Source organism: Columba livia, chromosome Z, assembly GCF_036013475.1.
Source record: "Columba livia isolate bColLiv1 breed racing homer chromosome Z, bColLiv1.pat.W.v2, whole genome shotgun sequence".
In the NCBI taxonomy this organism is placed as follows: domain Eukaryota; kingdom Metazoa; phylum Chordata; class Aves; order Columbiformes; family Columbidae; genus Columba; species Columba livia.
Genome location: NC_088642.1, coordinates 42,870,186 through 42,889,364, shown reverse-complemented (window position 1 = coordinate 42,889,364; position 19,179 = coordinate 42,870,186). Strand labels below are relative to the sequence as shown.

The window sequence follows — 19,179 nt, the reverse complement described above, 5'->3', positions numbered from 1 at the left end:
AAGCCTGGATGGCTCATTGTTGTAGCCTTACAGCTTAATCTTCAGCACTGCTTTCCCATGTTCAAAGAACAGTCATAGCAAAAACCCATATCCATTGCTTCAGGGCTCTGTTGCTGCCTGAGTTTTCATTTCAACATAGCTGAACCAGGAAACAGGCCCTAAGAGGGCATCCATAAGCGGTTCTGGTGTTCCTGAAGAAAACATCCAATCAAGCTGGACCCTGGAACACGCAAATCTAGTGTATATCCTAGTTGTCCTGTTGTAACACAAACCCCTTCATTTTGGCTGGTGAACATTTGCCTGACACCAACAAGTTCAACTTGGTTTATTGTGCCCAGCTGTGGGGCACACTCGCTTCTCTCCTGTACATCAGAGAGTTTTCCAGCCTCTCATGGTGGGAGGGGGACGTCCTATCTCAAGAGAACTCCATTTGCTTTCACAAGTTTGACAACATTATTTTTTGGTGGGGGAGCGGGTTTTCTTACTCAAGAAATCTCCTAGACTGTTTGAGCTCTGCTGTGTTGTCCTTCAAGCAGACATCAGTATAATGAAAGTCTCCCATGAAGGGTGACTCCATTATCTGGGATTTGAGTGGTGAAAGAGTGTGTAACATATGAAAGGATGAACTACATGCAGACAGATTAGGCGAGAAAATACCAGGAAACAGGAGATACCATAAGCATAAAAGATGAAAAACATGTGTCAGTAAGAATTTGAAGCCAGTACAGTCAGAATGACCAAGGACAGAAGGGAATGGGCAATAGAATGACAGACAGCATACCTCAGCCAAGCAATGGGGATTATTAAGTGAAGAGAGGCACATCCACAGAAGGAAGATTTTTTTTTACCTGGTCCGTGGTTAGAGTGAGAAGTTCTTAAGGCAGTAGAAGGAGCTCAGAGCTGCAGTATTATGGAGCAGTCATGGGGCTGCCAAGGAAATTTGAAAGCGCCAAACAGCATTAATTCCTGGTTGAATTATTCCAATTTTGCTGAGTGGAAGAATTCCAGTTCTCTTCTGAGTGGAAGCTGTAGCTGACAGCTTTGTTTTTTCTTGCTTGTTTTGCTGAAGTTGAGGGTTGAGGGTGGAGAAATGAAATCCAGAGCCTCTGAGGGGGCTCCTAAGGGGCTGCCAGGCAAAGATTTGTGGTCATTAAAGCTTCCAATCCTGGCCAGATCTCAGTGGGAGTACTAGCTAGCAGCTCTCTCTGTTGTCCTTACCTCTTCTGGTAAGGGATGAGCAGGTAGCTGAGTGTGACAGTCAGGTCATAGAGGAGCACAGAGCCCCAGTATTGTTTGGGCTCTTAAGCATCTGACAAGGCAGTATAAGGGCCAGCAACAAGCTTTTTTCCTTGCCCATTTTTTGTTGAAGCTGTTGCTGGACACTTTTGGACCTTGTCTCTGTTGTAGTGCAGTGGTAGGAGAGGTAGTAAGGCAAGCTCAGAGCAGCAGTAGTGCTGGGGTGTGAAAGGGCTACCACAGAAATTGAGACCACAGTTTTGGCCACTTCAGTGTGAGAGCCATCACTGCAGATGTTTCTTTTTTGAATCAGGGCACAGGTTAGGGAGTAGGTGAGGGGCAGCATAGAACGGGCAGTCCTGTGAAGGGGCTGCCAAGGGAAGATGTGGGCCACTGATGCACTGGTTTTGGCTAGTATTGAGCAAAAGTTATCCATAGTAGCTTTTATGGGGCTGTATTTTGAATTTGTGCTGAAAGCAGTGTTGATACTCTGATATTTTAGTTACTGTTGAGCAGTACTCACATAGCACCAAGGTCTTTTCTACTCTTCACACTGCCCCACCATTGAGTACACTGGATGTGGAAAAATATGTTGGGAGGGGGCACAGTTGGGGCATCTGATCTCAACTGGCCAAAGGGATATTCCATATCATATGATGTCACGCTCAGCAAGAAAACTGGGTGGGGGAGGTCAGTAGGGATTCTCCATTTCCTGGGGACTGGCTAGGCAATTGGTCTGTTCGTGGTGAGTAATTGTTTCATTTGCATCACTTTTCTTTCTTAGGTTTTATTTTCCTACCTCTCACATTTTTATTTGTTTGAATTATATCTTTTTAATTATTAAACTATTTCTAACTCAACCCACGAGTTTCTTCCTCACTTACACCCTTCCTATTCTCCTCCCCTCCCACTGGGGAGGTGTAGCAAGGGGCTGTGTGTTACTTAGTTGCCAGCCAGGATTAAACCACAACAGTCCTTTTTGGCATTCAGTTTGGGTCTTGAAGGGTTTGAGATGTAAGAGGTTTTTCCCAGAGCATATTAGAAGAGATTTATATCTGTTAACAATTGCTAGTCAAAATCTTTATTCATCTGTTCTCTATATTAATTTATCAGAACAGTACCATGCTCTTTTTTCTTTTTTTTTGACATACATATTAAAAACTGGTTTTGGCTTTTGCAGTTCACTGTGCTCTGTAGCATTCAGTGATGTTTTGCCCAGGAGATTATTTATTAGAACACTGGCTTTGAGCTTAATCTGGTATTTGGTGTCTGTGCTGGTTTGACTGAAAATGAGTTAATTTTCTTCATACAGTTAGAAACCTTTCTTTACCATAGCTACCACAGTCATTATTTGGACTTAATTTGAGAACAAGAGATAACACCCCAGCAGAGAGTTAATGTTTTTAATTGCTCTGGTCTGAGAGCCAAGGATGTTCTGAGTGCTCTGCCCAGAGGTGTGAGGCATCAAGGAAGGGGGGCATGGATGGGGCAGAGCTTGACTGACATCCAGACTGATCAATAAGAGTATTCCATCCCATTAGCATCATGCTTCATATTTAAGGGGAGTCAGCATCTTCCACATTTTCTCTTGCTTCTTCACCTTCTTTGCTCTTTTTGTCAGAGTTGGGGGAGAATGGAATGTTTAGTTCAGCCTTTTGCCATCCTGCCATTTTGCAGAGGTCTCTGGGCCTTTCTGCCTTTTTCCTTTTTTTTCTCTGTAACAGGATCAGTTGTTGGGACCAGGTGCTGCTTCCTAGGACTGGCTGCTCGGTGTGGAAGGAGTTTGTGAGGAATTGCATGGAGTATCTTTTATTTGATATTCTATTTCTATTTTATATCTATATTTACTAGTAGTGTATTAGTATTTTGTTATTTTATTAAACTCTGTGTATATAAATCCAAGTTTCTCCTTCCCTTTCTATTCTCTCACAGTTTTGGGGGGTGGGGAGGGGGTGAGTGAGCAGCTAGAGTGGTTGTATTGCTAGTTCAGGTTAAACCACGACAATATCTATACTGAAGCTATTACTGGAATTCAAGCATCAGCTCATGGAGTCAATTAACTATTAAACTTCTTCCTCTGAGAATTTATCGTGGAGGCAATACAGAATGGCATCTTCACCACCTGCTTCTGTGATGCTTTCTCCCTTGTTACAATAACTCTTCAGTATCTTGAACATCCTTGGGTAATCAAAATACTCCCATTGGTATTTCTTAGGAGTATGGTTTAACCTTTTTCTAGTTTAACAAGCTATTTAGAAACATGCCCTGCTGCAGTGTGGTTATGTGTGGCATGGCAGAATATGGGGAGATATCTAGAAAGATTCTCACCTCCAAAGCTCTGGAACTTCACTCCTGAAACAGCATGGGATCCTGATGAATTACTAGAATGGCTGGGGGGTAGAGGGGAAGATGCCCTGGCTATTCTGGAGATGCGTAACTTACTGCACAGTGCTGGGGCCTAGCCTGCACCTACCAAACTCTTGCTCAATACTGTTCAGCACCCTCAAGGAGAAGAGAGATTTTCTGGATTTGAAAACATGCCCACAGACACTACAGTTAAACCGGAGACACAGCCCTCAACTATGTCAGTCCTCCCTATAATTGAAATAATGGAATCTGAAGTCAACTCATTTAATAAGGAAGAAGCTTCTCCTAAGAGAGAGCAAGAGAATTAGAGGCAGCAGCCTGTTCTGCAGCAGCGCAGTCACAAGAGCAGGAGAAAGGCCTGAGACAGAAACTACCCAGTCCCTAGCCCTAAATAAGCTGTGATCTAGGCTAAAATATTTCAGCCATCAACCAGGTGAGCAAATTCTCATCTGGTCACTCCAGTGCTGGAATACTGGATCCAATAGTCAGGAATTAGAATTTAAGGAAGCCCAGCAGCTGGGAACCCTTGCTAGGGGTAAGGCTATTGACAGAGGTATTGGAAAGCAGGCAGGGATCCTCAGTCTTTGGTGGTGACTCCTGTGAAGGACAAATATCACTTCAAAGAAGACCTTGCAAATTCCCAGAGCAAATGGACCACCACTGAGGAAGGTATCCAGTATCTGAGGGAGTTAGCCATGGTGGAGGTGACATGTAACAACCTGGATGATGAACAGGTATCCAAAAACCTTGATGAAATCCAGTGCATGCTGTCCATGTGGCAAAAGGTCATACGAAATGTACTGACATTATACACCCATACCCTGGCAATAATAAGCTGGACAGACTCAGAGGCACCAACTATAGATGAAGTGGTCAGAGCCCTGAGGGTATGAAGATAATCTGACTTCTTCCATGTGGGCCTGTGGCTTGTCCATGGGCAGACCAACCCAAAAAAATGTCTGAGGAAGCCAAGGAGGTCTTACTTATGTACTCCAACCAAGGCCTCAGCTATTGTCAGCTATTTTCTGCTGAAAGTATTGGTGGCACACCCCACTTGGAAACCTGTGTCTCTATGGGTGACCAGGGGGATGACATGAGGAAGTGGGATGGTGAATTTACCAGGTAACTAGAAGGTCAGGTACAGGAACTGAAAGAAAACCACTACAGCCAAATGGAAAAATTTCTTCTCCAGTGTCTTCCGGGCAGAGTAGAAGAGTGGATCGTACATTTGATCTTGATGAAGGGACCTCTAGTTCGCAGTTACAAAAAAAATCAAGTAATGTACACTCCGATGAGGAACAAAGGGGTTCTGCCTTTGGCCAGGTGGAGGAGAGGGACAACAGGATTTACTAAACTGTGTAGGTTCTGTGTCCTGGCACATCAGCCCCCCTTAAGTATGAAGTTCTAGGAGATTGTGGTCCCTCTAATACTATCGGTGGTGACTCTAATGCCATCAGATTACAAAGGGGCAGAATTCATCTGTATTTCTAGAGTGACACAGGATCTCAAGAACTGTTAATGTTGGAGGCTGAGGAGGCCTAACTCGGAATGAGTGGCAAAAGTACACTATTGAGCTCCAGAGGCTCCATGTAGACTTGCCAAAGACTACCCCAGCAGTGGTGCTCTGTCCTGCACCAGGCATTAGTCATTCCAATATTCATCAGTTCCAAATACACTCAAAAATTTAGGAGTATATTTAAGCATTTCTCACAGAGGGAGGACTCCAGCACAATTTTTAATAGGGTCAGAGCCTCCATGACAGAAAAATAACTTAAAAACCTCTACAATGGACATACCATGCATAACCAACAAATCAAATAAAAAAAATATTCAATAATCCCCCCACAACTCTCCAACTTTCCAGATCTTCTTGGTATAATTTGCTGTCTAAAACTCACCTGCATGCCATTTCCTCATAATCATCATTAAAATATTTGAATAAAATACTAACTTTTTAAGTTCCACAGCACAAATCAGGAGGAAGATGGGATCTCCTTCACAGTTTAATTTTAAATTTTATTTGCTTCAATACTGCACTCAGGGATGAGGTAAGACACATGTGAGGGCACAGAAGGGACAGAAAAGCAAAAAGTTTTCTACTGACTTCTCATTTAATAAGAAGTGGCTAGAAAGAAATAGACATGATATGTATATATATGTACACACACAAATATGCAATGACGGAACTAATATTTATGTGAGATTCCAAAGACTGTAAATAAAGAAGGAAATAAAGCCATAACACATGGGAGTACAAAAATCCCCAAACCATAATTAAAATTCTAATTCCATAACTTATGAGGAAGTATGATGATATTTTTAGTGCTCATACTGCCAGTTACTTCTTCAGCGCATGTAAAAATTATTCATTTCTGGGCCTTTGGGGCAAACAAGTGTTTGTACACTCCTACAGCCTAACATTCTTTCTGATAATTTCAAGATTAAAAATGACATCTGCAATTCTAATGTGAGCTGGAAAATGAGGAATTTTTTTTCAGTTTTGACCGATATTGTGAAAAGATGGGAAAAGGATGGCATGGGTTAAGCAATCATAGCTTACAATTTTTGCTAACCAAATAAACAGCCAGTGCTGCAGTTTCATAAATTAAAGCATTCAATTTAAATTAATGAACTTAAAAATTTGTCACACGGTAATTCAACTCATTCAAACTATTATCTTATCCAGAATTTACTGTAGTTGAAATTAAATTAGTTTAATTAGAATGGTACAACTTTTAATTGTTAGTGCTTTCATCGTCGTTTATAACTGATCACATAATTGGATGATGATAAGACAACAACAGGTCTGGATCTGCTTGCATGAATCCACAAAAGATGTACCAGTTCTGAAATTAATAGAACAGATCTCCAGATAAAAAGGTATGTTGACTCTTGCATGTGTGGTATATCCATGCTATACCTCAAAAATGGCCCTTTGCACTGGTTTTGAAAGAGATGCAGTAGGTATTTGCCCTTCTAATGTAGCACATTAGGTTTTTAGATCCTTTTCTTTAAAAGACTTTGAAGATTTGCCTCACAAGAGTAAAAGAACAAATCATTAAAATCTAAATTAAAAGCTTTGCTAAAGCTAATTTTATAAAGAGTGAGCAATGTTCAAAAATTATACTGTGTGCTATGTGAGTTATCAGGCAAGGAAAAACAGAAGTTTACCCAAATGAAGTGGCTAACAGATCTATTAATTGCAGACCCTCTGCAAAAAGTGGTGAAATCAGTAGTCAAAAGGGCACAAATCAGTAGTCAGTATTACAGATGAACCAGTCTGGAAAAATGCAATTTTGTGTAGCTGGTCAGAGATCAATACAGCAAAATCAGTTAAAGTTCATTGATTAATTATAAGATTCTCAAAAATGTCTATTAAGTAAAGAATAAAAGTTCCAAGGTCCCATCAGTGTTTCTGAAAATCCCCAAAACACTCCATTTTGCTATCTGTTTTTTTCTTTTCCATACTACTACTTGGCCACTTTATACATCAAAGTATATACTATTAGCATGAGATATCTTCTTTTTTTTTTTTTTTTTTTTTTTTGGTGCAATTCCTGAAGAATACTGTGAAAATAAAATCCCAACTTAAGTAAAAATGGAATCTTATTTATTTCACCTCTAACTGTTATACTTTGTAAGATCTACTACTACTTATATATCTGAAATATGATTTCGTTTTACAACAGCTTCTGTATCTAAAAATGTGGAAACCACCTAGAGTTTTGCATCAAAAATTCTACTGCTCAATGAGCAATCTGCAAAGAAGTATCAGTTCATGCCAACTTACTCCTTCTTTCTGACCCTGTCAATATTAACCCACCACTAAGAAACTATAACACAACTCCAAATGAAAGGGCATATGTTTCATTTACAAAATTATATTTAATAATTTCTTTAGATGTTCAGTCTATAGATGAAAACAGTTTCAGAATACTTACATCTTGCTCATAAATGCTCCAAGGAAAATAAAAAATTATCTGAGACATGTCCTGAGCTATGTAAACTCCTTAATAGTGCAATGTTGTAGTTATGCCTGGTACCACCCTGGCTTTTGCAAAAGAAACACAGCAACAGTCCACAGAGCTCCTAAATGGCTGACACACCACAGCACACTACAGCAGTTCTTGTAGCTTTGCTAAGTTCCTTTCCATCCAATGAATATTGAGCTGAATTGTGTCAATTGCCTCTCTTACACAGCGCAGTTGAGCACTTTCCTCTGATTTCGACTTAAAAAATGACTTCACCTGCATAGCAAGAGAAAAGGAAGAAAAAGAAAATTTAAATGAAAATCAACATTGGCCACACAAATAGGTTCAAAAGCAAAGGCTACAGATAAGTCGCAGAAAATCCATTCCCTAGAATCATTTGTATCTAGGCAGCAGGCAAACTTCCCAAAATGCAAGGAAAGCATTTTTCATGGGAACTGCAGCAATAACTAATTTAGTTACAATAAATTATTTCACCAATAAACAGATATTCACTTAATGTATTAATCACATAGCAATCCCAGAGCACTCAAAGTTCCAGAAATAGAGTCTCATTCTGTGTCAAAGAACTGATTGTTGCAAGCAACCCTCTTCAGCTCTTTGCAATGACCCCCACACCCAGTCATCATTGTGATTGTCAATGCTAACACTTCAAATACAGATCAAACCATAAACAACTATCTCTACTAAATTATCTAAATGAAAACATTAGACTAAACCATAAACCATTATTGACACATTAATTTCAAGGCCTTGTTAGGGAAGACAACAGTGATTTCTAATGACTATTAACTGTCTCTCCTCTAATACTAAGACGCTCAATAATTCCTAGGGATTGTTGACAGCAAACATAAAATACAGCAATGTTTGTCGCACTCCATCACGTTCCAGAGATGCAGAAATCACAGCTTGTTTACAAAATATAAACCAAAATTCTATTTAGACCAAATAATTATTTTGGGAGACAGTGAGTTCCAGTGAAGAGGAAAACAAAACAGTAGAAACAGATAACTGAGTTCAACTCCATAGGCAACTCTGCCACAGACTCAGTATGTGATCCGCAAAATGCACATGTATATATTTGCCATGTGTGAAATAGGGAAAGCGACAGATACATATCTTTGCGAAAGGGCTACAAGGACAGAAATAACATGTTTTCCTCATCCCTCAATTAAATGAAAATAGCATTGGCACTAGAAAATATGGCCTTCTGGTACATTAAGCCACCAACCTCAAGTAGATGTGCCTTTGTTGCAAACTGAGAAGTTGACAAACTAATAATATTCTGGATAGTATATGAGCCTAGGTGAAACCTGAAAAACAAATAAAGAAGTTACTTTTAACCAGGAGCCACTTTAAGATGCAGGTTCACTATATGTACACATTTTTATTTCTACTTTTTTGTTTTAATACTTGGAAATCATTAAAAGCATTTAAATTCAACTTTTACATACCTCATTTTTCAAAAGACATAAAAGGCATCTTAGAAGTTCAAGCCTCTAGTTCCCTAATCCCTCAAAAACTTGAACTTCAGAAAAAAAGACTTGGAAAATTTTCAAATTTCTATCACAGCTCAAATAGCAAAGAACTAAGGATACCACACGCCGAATACCAAGACCTATATTTGTGGTATATATTCCAACACACTACAGAAATTGAATTTGCAACCAGATATCATTTAAAGCAAAGTAATATCGTAATATTGGTTATTAAGAGCTTGGTTGAGCCAAAATTTTAATCCAGGAGAAGCATTTTTAGTAATGTGAAACTTTTCCAAATCAAAACTAGAATTTGGAAATAGAGTTTTCCATGTACTGTTAGCTTTTAGAAGACTTGCAGGCCAGCTTTCCTGCTGGGTACCCTTCAAGGCCAGTTAAGGAGAACACATATTTCTAAAGCAAGTAGGATTTTCTGGTTATTTGATTTGGGGATTGCTGTAAAAAGGCAGAAGAAAAACGCTGAATTAATTCCCTAGGTCTGCTTTTGAATGGATTTGATCCACATAAATATCCTGCTTCTGCAGCAACCATCTTAGAGACAGCATCCTTTTAACAGAAATTCAAATCAAGAATTTTAAAAATTACTGTGAAGCTGTAGGAGGCTCCAACATTCCACTAACTATTGGTGAGACTTCAAAATTTAAGCTCCAAGTTATTTTTGTAAACTCATATGTTAAAACAGGATTTACAATTTTAATATGAATCTTATATGAATCCAACTATTTATTATCTTGTGCTTGACAGAGACAAACATGTGCTTTTGCTTTGAGTGAAGGCTCAGCTACATCAAAAGCCTTACTTTCGTGTAAGCTTTTCCCAGTTCTCTTTGACAAAGTCCCAGGCCAGCAAATATCCAGGCAAACTCTGGCTAACAGTTGCTATGATATGTGAAAGCTCCTGTGTCTTGATGATTTCTCCTTCAAGGCTGTTCTGCATTAACCTTAAAGATAAAGCATGTCAAAAGGGACAAGAGAAAAAACATCAATTCATATCTTCATATGATTCTCCTGATACTCCTGAATTATATGGAAAATATTATGTAACAGGTCAAATGACAAGCAATGCCTGGCATCTGGAACACATCAACACTCAATTGTATAACACTGTACTTATTTAGCTTTCATTTCTAACTATCAGAGTGACCTTAGCTCTAAACCAAGTACCTGAATTACCATTGTTGTTGGAAAAGTTGAAGTAAATTCCATTAACTTGTAAAATAAACCATAATATATTGAAAACAGAAGATGAAAGCTGTAATAAGAATCATCTATTAGGTTGGTGCAAAAGTAATTGCAGTTTGGCACCATGAATTTTAAATCATTATAACTAGACTCGAACACACCTTTATTAATCAAAATGGGAACCATTACTATCAACACATTTTTGCCAATGAGAAATAAGTTTGTTTATTCCTGTAGCACAACAACCTGTGCTTTGGGACTCAACAAACTCTACGAAAGCATTTTCTGCATCCTGCTGGATGTAGAAGTGTTTTCCTTGAAAAAATTTGATGAGATGCTTCAAGAAGCGGTGGTTTGTTGGTGGGAGGTTGGGTGAAAACGGCAGATGAGGCAAAACTTCATAGCCCAATTCATTCAACTTTTGAAGTGTAGGTTGCGTGATGTGCAGTCGGGCTTTGTTGTGGAGAAGAATCAGGACCTTTCTGTTGACCAATGCAGGTGTTGCATTTTTTGGTGCATCTGATCAATTTGCTGAGCATGCTTCTCAGACGGACTGGGTTCACCAGGGTTCAGAAAGCTGTAGTGGATCAGACTGGCAGCGGACCATCAAACAGTGACCACGACCTTTTTTTGGTGCAAGTTTGGCTTTGGGAAATCCTCTGGATATTCTTCTTGGTCCAGCCACTGAGCTGGTTGTTGCCAGTTGTATAAAATCCACATTTTGTTGAACATCACAATCTGATCAATAAATGGCTCGTTGTTGTTGCATAGAAGAAGAGAAGACGGCACTTCAAAACAATTATTTTTTTGATTTTTAGTTGGCTCATGAGGCACTCACTTATTGAGCTTTTTCACCTTTCCAATTTGCTTCAAATACTAAATGACCATAGAATGGTCAACGTTGAGTTCTTTGGCAACTTCTGGTGTAGTTGTAGAAGGATCAGTTTCAATGACTGCTCTCAACTGGTCGTTGTCAACTTCTGATGGCTGGCAGCTACATTCTTCATCTTGAAGGCTCTCGTCTCCTTTGAAAAACTTCTTGAACCACCAGTGCAGTGTACGTTCCTTAGCAGCTCTTGGGCCAAATGCGTTGTTGATGTTGTGAGTTGTATCTGCTCCTTTACAACCCATTGTGAACTCGAATAAGAAAATAGCTCAAATTTGCTTTTTGTCTAACATTGCCATAGTTTAAAATAAATATAAATGGCGAGTACTAAGTTAGGAGTAGAAAAACATCAATCAAGAAAAGCACATTAAAATGACGTATAACATAACCACAATTGTTTAACAATGCATTCCTGCCCTTGCAGTTCGAACATCCTGGAACATGTGTAATTAGTTGAGTTTGTTTTAACATATATCTTGAGACTGTCAGATAGAATGTCCTTTAGATGGACTTTGCTCATGATGAGTTCATTATAATACTAAAAAGCACGCCCACAAGTGTGAAGACCCCTGCCCAAGTGAAGACTCCAACCCATGAGCATGCGTAGCACAAGAAAATGACTGTGTCACCATCTGTAAATTCTTAAACAATGCTGGAAAATGAGTGGAAAACCTGGGGAGATACTAACCAAAATCTAAAATATAAATGGTGTAAATATTGTGAAGAAGGGTTGCTAGCTTTGTGGTTTTCTTACCTAGCACCCATCATTGTGCAGTCTCGTAATAAAACAATATCTCAACTCTGTGTGTATATTCGACTGCTTGCACACCAGGTTCCTGCTTTTGGGACTGCTTAACTAGCAGGTTTTCCCTGCTTTTGGGACAACCTTTGTGTCCTCCATGCTGTACTGAGATTTAGTCTATAGAGAGGTGTTTGAGCACAATGTAAAGTCAAAATTTCACCCAAAGAAAGAAAATAAATGAATAACTAAATAAATAAAACCACCAACTAGTTATTATCTTGGTTATAAAGACATACCAATCTTTTAAGACTCCATAGAACAATCTTCAATTTTGTGTTACCAGTAGTGCAAAGCATTTAAATTCAATTGATTTCTCTTTTGGCATATTCAGAATTTGGCCTTTTAAGCTACTCTGTTATGTGTATTATTTTTAAGTGAAAAATACCAGGTTCTTCATGTTTATGGGAGCCTGTACAAAATATGAGGATATGTTTATTTTGGAAATCAGAATTTTTTTCAACAATACAAAAAAAAAGGCAGCACTTTTTTTCAAAGATTATTTTAACTCTTTTAATTTACACAGCCTATAGCTTTTTGGTTCCTTCATCACAGAATCACACAATGTTAGGGATTGGAAGGGACCTCAAAAGATCATCTAGTCCAATCCCCCTGCCAGAGCAGGAACACCCAGATGAGGTTACACAGGAACGTGTCCAGGTGGGTTTTGAATGTCTCCAGAGCAGGAGACTCCACAACCCCCTTGGGCAGCCTGTTCCAGTGTTATTTCACCCTCACTGTGAAGAAGTTTCTTCTCAAATTTAAATGGAACCTCCTGTGTTCCAGTTTATACCCGGTTTCATACCAGATCAGCCTTCTGACATCTTCCGTGTTGGCTAAAGCTTCAATGATTTTGCTTTTCTCTGCTTCAGAAACTGAAGAGGAGTACATCTTTAGGAGGAATTCCCAGCCATCACTAGATTTGGCTCCAGCTGTAAATATGGCTTTCATAACATCACTAGGCAGACTACAGGGAAGAAGAAAACCAATAACAAAACAACAACAGAAATACAAACAAAAGGGGGACATAAAAATGCTCATCTGAGAAAAGAAGGATGAAAAGTTACAAAATGAAATTATTAGCTTGAAAGAGATGCTTCTGTTTTGAGCAGTTTATTTCTGTAGCAATTTTAAGTTTGCTGGACTGAATTCATGGCGGTCCAATACTTTAAGTCACTGGGAAAATGCAAATCATATTAGTCTAATGAAAGCACACTAAATTGTACAAAAAGATGAGTAATTTTCTGTGGCTTAAAATGCACATGAATCCAGAACAAAATGAATTATGCAAGCTAAAAAGGTATGCATTGACATTGCTACTACATAATCCTACTTGAGCATGCAGCTTAGGGAATGGAAGCAATTTTTAAAATTCTAGTAGTTGTTCCTCTCATCTTATAACAGCAATTACTTCTACATGAGGAACAGTAAAAGACAGAAAAAAGTGATTTATCAATATTCAGTTATTAGTGGTTGTGTGTGTTTTTTGTTGTTGTTGCCAAATGAATGGTGGCAAGGTAAAAGGAAAAGAGGTAGATGAAAGATGTGGAAGCCCAGTTTTTGTGGTACCTCAGTGTTCCATTAGACTTCATCCACTTCTCAAACATCTCAGTGGCAGTTGTTCTACAGTTTCTCAAATCATGGGTGCAGGCAAAATCTAGCAGCGTTGAACGGAGCTCTCGTTCAGACAGGGTTCCATCATCTGTCCAACGTTGTTGATCAATTTTATCTCCAAGCAGGTGCTCTATTCTGTGCTAAAGGAGGAAAAATTATTAGCAATAGCTAATTCTTACCAAGAGGCTTTCTATATACAAAACTAGTTTAAACATCGTGGTTTAAACATATGGAATGGGTAGATGAAAAACTACTATTACATATGCCACTTCTGATCTGTGTTAATAAATATCAGACACCACACAGATCTGAAAGATGGGCCAGGTCTTAAACTGTGCATTGAAACTGAAGACTACTCTTCAAACTACACTTCAGACTTCAATGCAGTCAGCTTACTACTGCAACTAACTACAACTCCTGTATGTTTAACTGCTTTTAACTCCATCAAGTGACAGTTAATGCACCTTAGGTTAGCACAAACAAACAAAAATTTCATCAATAGGCTAAACACCCTTCACATTTGTAGTTTTGTAGCTTGCCAGAACCATAGCTAGGTGCCTGACCAGCTACCACTTCTGAGCTGAAACACTTTAATTTAAACATAACCTCATAGACACTGCATTGCAAACCATAGCTTGGGCTGTTTATCAATGCAGATCTGTAAAACGTTTGAATAAATACAAAATAAGGAAAATTACAACAGTAGGGGTTTTTTTATTTCTCATAGGTTTCCTTAAGCACTCATCAATTAACCAGTAGAAAGAAAAAACATCTGCTATTTTAGCTACCCATTTAATAGTTTTCTTTCTAGGCTTCATCCCTTTGCTGACATTCTGCAATGTAAAGCAGCAAGGATCATTTTAAAGCTGTAGATTAATATAGAGAGAAGGCTTCATAATAAGAAGGTAAACAGGGAAATGAAAGACATTTCCTCAGCAAGAACTGAGGCTACAATGTTGATTTCATTTCTAAGTCTGTAGCATGGTATCATATTAATCTATCACACAGCTGGAACGGGAAAATGACAACCATTCATGTGTTCCTATTTTTAGAGAAAATAGGTTTTTTTTCCACTGCTTCTATACAAAGCAGTTATATCTGAAATCCCTGGCCACTCTAATAATTTTGGAATTTGGAACATTTAACGAAGAACTGTTGTTTTTACATAGCTGAGGACCTGGCGCACGACCCCAGCAGGGGGGAAGGACTGAGAAACATCAGACTATGAATCCTTAATGTAAAACACAGTCTCTTCCTGGAATATATACTGATACCTGTATGCATACTGACACCTGTATTTACAAGTCAATTTAGGGGAAAGGGTAGCCAAAGTACCAGGAATTCATATTTTAAATAGATTGATAAGGGGAAGGGTATTTTATGTAAACTGAGGCAGGTGTCAGGGTAGTCTGTAAACCCTGAAGTACCCAACCAATGCGGAACAGGAGAGGGAAATTGCAGCCGGGATTTTTGGGGGATATAAGCAGGGGCTTTTTGCCCTATTATGTGTGCCTACCTTTAGGTAGAACAGCTGGTGTTGCAATATAGTTAAAAAAAATATGCTTTGCTGAGAGATCCTGCCTGAGCCTATTATATTTGCAAAATAATTGTTTCCTACAGGAAATAACTCTTCTGTACTAGAAAAATGTCATGGACTCTCTTAAATTACATATCTGTACTACATTGCCCTTTAAAGCCACTACAGCAAACTCCCAGACACCACTGTGTTCCCACTGTATTATGCTCCTTACAAAACATTGCAGGGGTGTGTGTGGGAAGTCAATTTAGCATTTCAGTAAGAGATCATTACTACTTAAGAAAAGCATGAAATACTGGCAACTGTCTACAATCCCCATTCAACTTAGTAAGATTACTGAATATGTTAAACAGGCAACATTTAAAAAGATAAGGTAACTACAAAGAACATTACAGCTAATTGCTTCAAATTACAGTTTACAGAAAACTAAGACATACCATGACTCGTGCTGCCAGATGTTGTTCACCCTTTTTTTCTAAAAGGCTGTATATAAGACTCAGCTGAAACAAAACTTGAGTGAGTGGCGCAGTGCTGTTCTCTTTGTTAAGGTATTCAATCAACTCAAAGGCCTTTTCCAGCGACTCTTTTCCTAGACTATGGGTCAATGAATAAAAACATTAAAATGGCTTCCAAAGTACTTCCTGAAAAAAAGATAAGAAGTGATCTTGTCCATTACGTTAACAGAGAGATAGGTGAATAGAGGGAGTAACGTAAGAAACAGTTCAGATATCGTAACATTAGTAAGATAGCAACAAAGCAACAGTGTCCACTAACATGCCTTCAATTAACAAAAGTGAAAACAGGTGACGAAGTGTGACAATGATGTATGAAAATATTTATTGTGAGGGGAGTCAGACACAGGAAGCAGTTGTCAGAGGCCATCCAGAATGCTCAGCCTCACCGGCTCTGATGACAATGGCAAAAGAAAGATGAGAGGGAGGCAGTAAAAATTTAAGAGGCAAACAGCTTATTGCTCTAAAGTGGAGCACTCATTGACAGAGCACAGTTAAACACTCTGCTAGGCAGATTATCAGACACTAAAGAAAACAGTGTCTTCCAGAAATGGAAGCTATCATGTGTCTCTTTGTGACAGAAATAAATGTATGCTGCTATAAAGAATAGAGAGATAACATCTAACACCAGTAAGGAAGCATCAGTGGAATAACTTTAAAAAATATTAGTGAATGGCGAACAATTTCAATAGACTAATAAAGACTGAATTAAAATTTCTCTGAAGCAGTTTTCTCTAGAATCTAACTATGATCTTCTTTGACTCTGAAAAAAAACTTGAAACATGTATTAGCTATGTTTTCTAATATAGAAGTCTTACCCTGCAAGGCTGAATATATTGTTGATCAAATTAGCTCTGTCTTTAGGACTCAAAGCAGTGTGGTTTTTTTTCAACAGATCAATCAGCATCTTCCAGTCCGTAGCATAGTGTACAATGTAATAGCCACTCATGTCCACATTGAATTTTATCCATTCCACCTCTTCTGGAAGTTCAATGACAGCTAATGGACAATCGGAAGCAGAAACGAACATTTAGTGACTGTTTGTTCAAATCCAAATCTATGAAGTAGACTGGTTCCAGAGTCAATAAATCATTTTCTACCCACTATTTCCTCCAGCTATGAAGAAGGAATAGCCAGTACAAAGGTTCCACGAGGGTCCAAAATTCCACATTGTACTTCTTCCTCTTTCTTCCTACATCTGATTGAATGAACAATATAAAAATCTGCCTCGAGTTGTATCTATGCAGTTCATTACTTAGTGCAGTAATTCTTCTCGTCCTGTACAGTCCTCCTTTCAAACAACGCTGTCTTTTCTCTGCCCACTTTCATATATACACAAAGAGCAGTTACACACATCATATAAAGAAATAGAGATGGCATTTCCGTAGATGAAAGGCCACAGTCTAGTTTCAAACTCAACTAGATACAAGAAGAGAGGCTTTGGGAAAAAGTTCTTAATTTCAGTTGATTCTATACTGCCAAAACCACCATTTGCATAGCACCTACGATGCCTTTGAAATTTAGTAAATATTCTATCCCAGCCTCCTCTGTACATGTCTCCTACTCTTTTATCCTCCGTATCCAAGTTTCTACAGTGAGTGAGGAATTAGCATGATGAACACAAGACCACCAACTGGGCCATTTAAAGTGAAACAAAAATGGTAAAATCAGACTACTTACCCATTAGTTCTAACAAGATCAAGTACACCTTTTCGATTCTGATAATTTATCATATTTTTTTTCTAAAACTCCCTCTCAAATGAAAAAGGGCAGTTATAACTTGATGGATTTGTAAAAACAATGTCAGAATGACAAAAATATTTATTTTAATACTTCTAAAGTCATTCTAGAGGGGTGGCAGTTAATAAAAATTAGTAAACAGCAACAATGTCAAGATCAGCTCTGATAATTTGATTTTAATTTTGTGTAGTTTTATTTCAAAAAACAGACGTGTGAGATAGGTTTATGAATTTAAAATAATTTCCACTTAAATGCACTGAATAGTAACTTTAACAAGGCAGAAGAAAATACATGAGCAGATGTAAGACAATGGGTCAGACCAGCTTCAATAAAATAAAAAAATTGATTCATGTCAGTGGAGAGAGACAGCCGAAGTGATTTTAGCACAATACTGCATAGAAGTGTATAGTAACTCTTCACTTGGCAAGCAAAAAAACAGGGGTGGGAGGAAAAAAAAAAATCCAAAAAACCCCACCAACCACCACCACCACCAACCACCAAACAAAAAACCCCCACCACAACAACAAAATCACAAAAAACCAAACCATAGACTAGCAATTTAGGATTCAAATTAGCCAGTGCAGCAAAAGCGGAGTTTATGTGAAAAGATCCAGGAATTTCAAGTTTTACAACAGCATTCTTAAAAAGTTAATCTGTTCTAAATGTAATATTTTCTTATACCATTAAAGAAAATAAATAATATTTCATGGAAAGTGATGTACATTTCAGTATACTGGCAGAGCAACTCTCATATTACTCCCCCTCTAAAGCACAGGCAGTTTGAGAGATTCTGTGCTGGCACTGGGATGAAAAGAGTACAGGCTTTTACAAATTCCAGACCTGTACTTCTGCCCCAGTTGCTGCCACTTACTTGTGCTATAGGGAACCTACTCTCTAATTAGTAGTGCTTGGCTCCAGATCTCTGTAAATACACCTTCATCTTCATATCTTAGGCAAGTGTGTGTTCAGAAAGATCAGTAATCTATAACACTTAAGTAACTTGCTACTGAAGTTTTGAGTCACATACCTGACTTTCGGTCCAGTAAATATGCATTAGTGCAATGGATAAAGTTGCAGCTACTGGTTATGTAGGTGAGAGGAATATGCCACAGATAACTGCAAAGCAAAGCAAATATTTGCTGACATATTAAATATATATTAATTGCCTTGAAGGTTTTTTAATCTCTTTTTTTTTTTCATTTAAGCATTTTAATATATTGGTTTTACAATAACTGCATGCTGTGTAGAATAATAAAGTATAAACTTAACTCATATACTCAGAATATGATGAAAGAATACACGTACAGCATGTACAGCAATTATTTTTATATTCCCACCATGCTGAGAAGTGGGAACATTTCAAAGAATCATAGAATGGTTTGGGTTGGAAAGGACCTTCAAATATCATCTACTTCAACCCCACTGCAATGTGCAGGGACATCTTCCACTAGATCAGGTTGTTCCGAGCCCTGTCCAGCCTGGCCTGGAGTGTTTCCAGGGATGGGGTATCTACCACCTCTCTGGGCAACCTGGGCCAGTGTTTCACCACCCTCATTGTAAAAAATTTCTTCTTCATGTCTAGCCTGAATCTCCCCTCCTTTAGTATAAAACCATTACCCTTTGTCCTATTGCTACAGGCCCTACTAAGAAGTCTGTCCCTATCTTTCTCTTAAGTACTGAAAGGCCACAATAAAGTCTCCCTGGAGCCTTATCTTCTCCAGACTAAAAAACCCCAACTTTCTCAGCCTTTCCTCATACAGCTGTTCCAGCCCTCTGATAATTTTTGTGGCCCTCTTCTGGACCTGTTCCAACAGGTCCA

At 38.5% G+C, this 19,179-nt stretch overlaps 1 protein-coding gene and 1 long non-coding RNA gene across 2 annotated transcripts in view; one reads left to right on the top strand and one right to left on the bottom strand.

Annotated features, from left to right (window-relative positions):
* Nucleotides 1–19,179, top strand: part of LOC135577262 (uncharacterized) — a 39,619-nt gene that overhangs the window by 2,268 nt on the left and 18,172 nt on the right. The window lies entirely within an intron of this gene.
* LNPEP (leucyl and cystinyl aminopeptidase) overlaps nucleotides 7,124–19,179 on the bottom strand; it is a 49,736-nt gene continuing 37,680 nt past the window's right edge. Inside the window, exons 11-18 of the mRNA XM_021290500.2 lie at nucleotides 18,388–18,476; nucleotides 16,439–16,619; nucleotides 15,546–15,702; nucleotides 13,527–13,711; nucleotides 12,763–12,924; nucleotides 9,891–10,031; nucleotides 8,824–8,905; nucleotides 7,124–7,850 (exon numbers count right to left, since the gene is read on the bottom strand). Coding sequence (XP_021146175.2) covers nucleotides 7,719–7,850; nucleotides 8,824–8,905; nucleotides 9,891–10,031; nucleotides 12,763–12,924; nucleotides 13,527–13,711; nucleotides 15,546–15,702; nucleotides 16,439–16,619; nucleotides 18,388–18,476 — 1,129 coding nt within the window. The 3' untranslated portion in view covers nucleotides 7,124–7,718. The remainder of the gene's footprint in view (nucleotides 7,851–8,823; nucleotides 8,906–9,890; nucleotides 10,032–12,762; nucleotides 12,925–13,526; nucleotides 13,712–15,545; nucleotides 15,703–16,438; nucleotides 16,620–18,387; nucleotides 18,477–19,179) is intronic.